The sequence below is a fragment of the Austrofundulus limnaeus genome, unplaced genomic scaffold (genome assembly GCF_001266775.1).
Source record: "Austrofundulus limnaeus strain Quisiro unplaced genomic scaffold, Austrofundulus_limnaeus-1.0 Scaffold551, whole genome shotgun sequence".
NCBI classification, from domain to species: Eukaryota; Metazoa; Chordata; class Actinopteri; order Cyprinodontiformes; family Rivulidae; genus Austrofundulus; species Austrofundulus limnaeus.
The window spans coordinates 54,100-61,436 of NW_013952953.1; the positions used below are offsets into that span (position 1 = coordinate 54,100).

The 7,337-nt window shown below is 40.6% G+C and overlaps 1 protein-coding gene across 1 annotated transcript in view; it reads right to left on the reverse strand.

Annotated features, from left to right (window-relative positions):
* The window catches only part of LOC106530716 (dystrophin), a gene marked incomplete at its 3' end in the record, with an annotated part of 355,898 nt that overhangs the window by 44,792 nt on the left and 303,769 nt on the right, over window positions 1-7,337 (reverse strand). The window contains 2 exon segments of the mRNA XM_014026406.1: window positions 3,749-3,861; window positions 6,888-6,966. Coding sequence (XP_013881860.1) covers window positions 3,749-3,861; window positions 6,888-6,966 — 192 coding nt within the window.

The following is a 7,337-nucleotide window of genomic DNA, read 5'->3' on the forward strand; positions in this document are numbered from 1 at the left end:
GCTCATTATAGCGAACCCGTGGCTCAATATTTTTTAAACTACACAGTTGCTTTTCTGTGTAATTTTTAAATTTCCCTCCGTAATAAATCTCCAGCAGCACTGACGTCTTCCTTGTCTATTAAACGCACAAACACACTGAATCAACTCATTTTACAGATTTTAGGAACACAGACACACTTCCGTTAACCAACATGGAACCGCTGTTTTCTCCTTGCGGGGAAACAGCGCTTTGGCGACGTTGATTCAAACCCAGATGCCAATGGGGAATCTACGCAAGCTGGGAACAAGATAACACCAGTCTTGTCCCAAAACATGAGCTTAGAGGATCTACCAAGCCATTTGTTTGGAACCTTCCTCTGGGAAGGGATTTTAATTTGAAATGGGACCCAGTGAGCCTTGCCTCTCCGTTACGGCTGATGCGGAGTTTCGGACTGGCGTTGAAAAGTACCTGCCCGGAGAGTCTGAGCGAGTATGAAGCTGTAAAAGTTATCTGCCCACTCTTCCAACCTCCATTCTACCTGTCATCACAAGGTAAAAGCTGCCTTGTTACTAACATTCCTGGTTCTGGCTGATGCAGAGTTGATGACGCCTTGCTCTTCTGGTTAAGATAACGTTAAAGAACTAATATCTTACTTTCCTCCTTTCTTAAACTACCCTGCCTTGCCAAAAACCTAAGTTAAGTACCTGCAATTGTTCTGGTTTGTTTTACATCGAAAGCCTGACGTTTTGCTGTTTCTGAAYTTGTCGTATTAATAATTAATAGGCTCGGACGCGTGCTTATGTTGTTGTTAATTCTTAAACCTTTTATAGGAAAATTGATTGCTCACAATAATGATGTCCACTCATAATTTGTTTGATTTATGTAAATAAATRATTGCATTTGTTGATGGATCAAWTAAAATRRYCTGAGTTATATTCACTTATTGTGTGTGTCATTCACTTTGKACAGAAGAGATGTTTCCTGTCGTACTGTTTACCTGTTTGGTCTCTTACAACAAATGAAATCTTAGAACCCATAGTTAGGCTCTACAACAGGGCCTACAAAATTCATAAAAAACTTCCTGGTTGGACTCATCACTGTACAGTTCTTTCATTGTCTGATGCCTTGACTTTTCAGAATTATGTTTTGTATAGTGGTATTAATTTATATTTTCAGATCTTCCAAGGTGCCAATTATGGAACTCTCTGTGCATTGTTGCCCAAATTAAATTCTGGAAGTGGTCATTCAACTAGATCTGTTACAAAAGGACAACTGATATTATCAACTTTTAAAAACTGTTACGGCCAGAGGTCTTTCTTCTATGTTTATACTAAAGCATGAAATGACATTCCTCAAAACATAAAGTCCATTTCAAAACTACAGCCCTTTAAGAAGAATCTTGTCTGCCATCTGCTGGACACTTTTTGTTGTGCTCATATTTAGACGTCCTATTTTGCAAATGCTGCCTTCCTGAAATTTGGTATGCTTGTTTGTCTTTGTGTCTATGGTGTATAATGATGTGATTGTGATGCTGTATTTCTGAGTGTTTTATGTGCTGCAGAACAGGAACCTGCTGTAAAACAGCAATTATGCTGAGTCAGGCTTGATTTTTAGTAACCTTTTCCTGTTAAATAAATAAATCAAATCAAATCAAATCCCTTAAAATAAGAGAACCCGTGATAAATAATTTCCTTATAACTTTTGTTATAAAAGGTGTTAGTATCCCTTTCTACCTCCGTGTTTCTTCTGAATGCTTGGAGGAGGACAGAACACGCATCAGTCCTGCACTGAGCTGTCTTATGAATGAGGCTAGGGTGAGCAGCTTTGCTTCCTGAGATAAGTCCACAGGTTGATGTATTTGATTAGACGCCTCCTGGAAGCTTCCCTCCTGAGACTCTCTGAGCATGTCCCATTTGGAAGATTTCCTGGAGAGATTATACATCAACTCAGAAAACCACTTTGGGATTTCTCAGTAGGAGCTGGAGGATGAAGAAATGTCTTGGTTCTTGTCTCGGACCTGCTACCTCTGTAACCCACATACACATTTCTGTATGACAGTCTGGGAGCCACATGGATGAYCCTTGAAATGCCGGATGAAGTTTTTATTAATGTTATTTCTGTTAGCCTGTACATAACTTCAAGATTCAGGAGGGTGACAGTCCATAACCCTCGAGCCTTCCTAGATTTTAACCCTTTAAGATCAGACACATCAAAATGTGTAACCTGTTGAAAGTAAGACTAATTTTAACAAATAACCAACAATATCTGTTTTATTAACATCCTACAAGCTCTGACGTTAAATAACAAAGTTGTTGTTTTGTGTCATTTTTAATATAGCCTATCTCCTCTGTAATAAATCTGTTTGTTGATCAATCCTGCGGTCACTCACTGATGTTATCAGCTCATTATCATTTTCTGAGCGCAGGACTGCGGTTTGCTTTTTCACAASTGGGTCTTCCCGGCTCAGATACTACCTCYATTGGGGGCTCAGAGGGGCATCAGAGGCAGACTCARGTTACCAAKTTGRCTTTGCGTTTTTTTTMAATGATCCAAGGAGGACAGAACACCTGTCAGTCCTGGACTGAGCTGTCTTATGAACGAGACTCATATCATTCCTAATGCTGGTGCGTTCTCCCGTTATTTAAGAGGGAGGGTATGAATCTTCTTCAGTGATTACTGACTGTGGTTCTCTGTGTTTTGGGTATGAAACAGTCCATCATTAGTTAAACCAATGAAAATTATTCTGATTATTCTGTTTTTTGGTTTCAACCTTGGAAAAGACAATCTTTTGGGTTGGTAGCTTTGCTGTTAATGACAAATGATGCATTTGGATGACACCAAGCCAACTTTTGCAACGGATTTTATACTGTAGTCATAATACCTGTRAAATACAAGATAGACATTACTGTTCACTAGGTATTAAGCCACTTTTTTTTACATTACTGATGTAATCTGAAACTACAGTATCTGTTAGCCAATTAATGGTCCACAGTAGGGTTGACCCTTTGATGATTGTGACATCAGCAGCTCCAGCATGTCTGCTAGATACCTCCATGTCAAGTGCTTTCTTCAGAGCTGATTCATCTTTTGGAATTCGCCTTCCATGATTTGTAAACACTGAAGTTGGTACTGGTACTAGGTCACATGAAAGAACATCTCTTGTGTTTTTCTCACTTGCCAACAAAGCATTTGAAGTCGTAAACATTTGTGTCACCAGCTTCTACAAATGTGTGTGCAATGGCCAMTCATTGTCTTGACTTTTTTTAGTATAGTTCTCTCTGAAGAGAAATAATCAGTTTTTCATGACTTCTGCAGTTTTCCATATTTTTCTTGCATACAAATGATTTTTTTGTTTTAATAACCATTTGGATTTAAACTCGGAGGCCATACAAGTGTGTTTTTCAAGTAGGCCTATCCCGCCATGATGGCAGACGACAAGGGGTTCACATACAAAGAACATWTGCCTAAATAAATGTAAGAAGTAAAAGGAAATTTAAAAAAACCCAATTTCATTGTTCTGGAACTTACCTTGCAAGGACATTAGGAAATGTCCATTTTAGGGAAACTTGGTGTGCCTGACATAAAAGGGTTAATATCTCAAAGAGCATCCCCTAGGCTAAACAAAACGGCCAAGAAAAAAACTTCTTCTGACATTTCCAGGTTTGGTGAAATGTCTGTTTTTGGCTGCCACAATATGATGGTTAAAATTGGTGGATAAAAGTTTCACAGCTGCATTTCTCCACATGTCCATGCAATGCAAGTGTGTACCTTTGTCTGGTAAGCCAGCCAAGTCAGCCTGTCTGCCAACAGGGTGCAGAAACCCACCCAGCGCTGGTTCAGCTGATCTGCCGCCTGAGCAATGTCATCTGCACGGCTGCCCTCTGGAAGGAGATGTTTAGGAACAGAAACAAAAAGAGGAGAACTCAAGACATCAACTGGTCTACACATGACAAACAACCATGTTAACTCATGATCCGGTAATTAAAATATATAGCTTCACTAACGCTAAACAAGTAAAAATTAGCAGAAACTAACACTAACTGCCAAGACAACTCTCTCTCAGTCTGTGTCTCCTTCCAGCTGAAGACTGGTGGGACTGACACAAACCTGCTGATGTTAGCTTGTTAGCTGTTAGCAGACCTAAAGTTTACAAAACCTAATTTAGTGAATGCTAATTGGTCAGCTAACAGCTAACAGTGGAGCTATCTTTTGATTACCAGATTCAGACTAGCATTTTGGCTAACGATAAAACCCATTAGTTCTGCTACCAGTAGGCTAGCTTGGTCCTTGCCTTCCTATGCAGTTCAGCTCAATTCTAGTTTCCCTTCTCTGCTCCGTCTGGGATTTCTCCCATAAACAAGGATTTCTTCAGGAGCATTTCATTTGGGCCAATCAGAGAACAGAAGGCGGAGTTTTGAAAGACGTTGATTTTCTGTGCAGTGTTTTCAGTGTTATTTTAGCATACYGCAGTGGAGGAAGTGAATGAAGCCAGTCCGTGTTGATAAGGCTTCCAAATTAAATTAAATTTGTCTGACAAAGCAGCAAATTCTCATTTACAGCCATCTTGTTCAGCTAGGTACTTCTCTCCTCTCAGTAGGGTTGTTTACAGCGCACGCCATTTCCAGTTAGCTTCTTAGCTTAGCCTCCTTCACAGTGGAGCTGGCACACATATGTCGCGGCCAACAGCTCCAACAATTTTAAACTTCAGGCAGAGGCCACGCCTCCAGGAAGAATCTCTTCTCTGTAGCTGAGACTCCAGACCCTCGTATCAAGCAAACTGAAGGACAAGGGTCTGGTTTTTACCAGCCTACCATTAGGCAGGAAAACGAAAATGATCCTCTTACACATGTAGCACTTCACGCCAACGCCACGCACCTTACAGAGCTGAGTGAGATCATTGCTGTCTCAGTTCGGTGGTTGCAGCCCACACAAACTGTGGTCTGTGTAGCCGTAGACCACCAGTGTCGGCTGCATAAATGGCTAGGAAATAAGACGGTCTGGTCTACTGATGATGTACATGACCACGCACCGCCCTGTTACCATTGTGATTCGTTTTATATCACATGCCTTTGGTTGTTTTTCCACTGTATAAAACAAAATACAATATTAATAAAAAATCATTAKACATAAATAAATAAAAGCATTGATAAATTGGGTTTAGTTCCAATGTCAGTACTTGTAACTGCATTTTATTTAACATCTAATTGCAGCAAAACTTGTCATCAGGCAAGTTACTAAACTCACATGAAAAAACAAAATGTTTGGTCTGTGACGAACAAACTGCACTGTAAAAAAACAAGATGCCATCTTCAGTTTTCTGTTTAGATCACTGACTGCTCAATGAATCCTGGGATGTCTTCAGCTCCACAGGATACTCAGGCGTAGGCTACACTTTCTGGGTTTGTCACCTGCCTTCGTAGGCTGCGTGAGTAGGTGCCCACAAAATGGGACAGCCTGCAGTGTGGGCCAGTGATGGAAGTGGCCCACAGCGGCTGCAACCCCTGAACTAACACACAGCCTCAGTCTACTGGGGTTGAAGGAACTACAGATACATTTTGGCTGCAGCAGCTCCTCTACCTGACTCTGTTCTCCTAACTGTCTGATTACCAAGATTTAATATCCAGTACAGAGGTGACCAAAGTGGGGCCCACGGCCCAAATTTGTCTCACCAAAGCCATTTGATTTGGCCCACCAGCAGATGAATAATTACTAGGTTGTAACCTGTTGTCATATGTAGAAACAATATTTCCACTTAGTCTTTTCATTCACTGGTCCAGTGCAGATAGATTTCACTCATGGCACTGATTTTATCTTTGATATATTAAGATTAAACATGAAACATGAAATACAAATAAGTGATATTTACATTAGATTTAACCACATGTGGTTTTGCACACTTTATAAGGCCAGAAAAACTCAGATTTTATCAATTTATGAAGTTTTCCCATGAGCCTTTGCTACTTAAGCGTATGGCAGATTTTCTCCTATAGCACAGACTAAAACTAAAGCAGGCCACCACACTGGCTGCTAGCTTAACGTTAAAAATAAAGGACTTTACTAAAATAGTATTTGTATTTCATGTATTATATTACTGCATTTGGCCCGCAGCCATAAAMTCTCATTTTGTCCCTCTTGTGTAAAACATTTAGGCGCCCCTGATCTGGTATGATCAAATTTTCAACTTTCATCAGAAAGAGTGAATTTTTCTGTTGGATAGTCTCAACAGCTCTCCCAGCTTCAGCCTTTTTAAACTTCAGGTTGYCTCCAGAGCTAATTTACTAAACATCATGACTGATCATTTCAACCCAMAGAAACTAAAACAAAATATAATTTTATTTTAACACATTATAGATTTTTAGCCTTGACTCTGTGTTTTAGTCACCATCATCTTCATTATTATCTCCAGAATGATCTCGTGTCAGGGATCTGTTTCACATCACTAATCTGATAAATGTTTTTTTTATTAAACCACAGCTGATGTTTGGTGAAGCTCGTCACAGTTTATCTATGAGCTCTGATTTATTTTCTTTATCAAGCCACAGAGTTAAACACAACTTTTCAAGGCTTTATAAATTCTGTTTGTCGATGTTAAAAAGCCTGAGAAGTTTTATAAGCAGTGTTTTAAATGTGAAATATTACCATAACCCTGACTTCATGTTTCAACAGTGTTTTGTTCTGGCTGAAGGTTACCACACATACAAACACCAAGAGGAAAGTAGAAATCTAGCTTTTTCTCTGCTTTCAGGAATGCCAAGAATTACACAAGGACAGAGGTGAGGACACACACACATACATCTCTGTCCCTTTCTCTTCCTGCGTGTCTCTGTCGGTGTTTCTATGGAGACGAGGAGAGAGGGTGGGACAGGTGGAGGCGTTGCCATGGGGACAGACGGGGCTGTGTGCATACCTTGCTCGACGAGGGTCTGCGCCGTGCGCGTCGCCTCCTGGAGCTTCCTGTACTTCTCTGGTCGCTCTTTGTCGATGGCCTGTGGCGACCAGACGGAGGCAGGTGATTGGTCGGGGAGAACAGGAGGTGAAGGACACAGTGATATTTAAAACGAAGACAAACACGTTCGAACTTCTACAAATGTAGGGGTCACTGCTGAAAATAAGACATTTACAGAGCAGATCAGGTGCAGAGCCTGAGGCTCATCAACCCACYTCAGCCTTCTTCAGACAGAAAGACCCCTCATCATGGAGACAGACACCCAGAGCGTTTCACACAAGCTTTACCAACCAAAGCAGCTTGAACCATACAAGCGGGTAAAATAAGTATTGAACACGTCACCATTTTTCTCAGTAAATATATTACTAGAGGTGCTAATGAGTTGAGTTTAAAGGCCTCCAAACTTCCCAG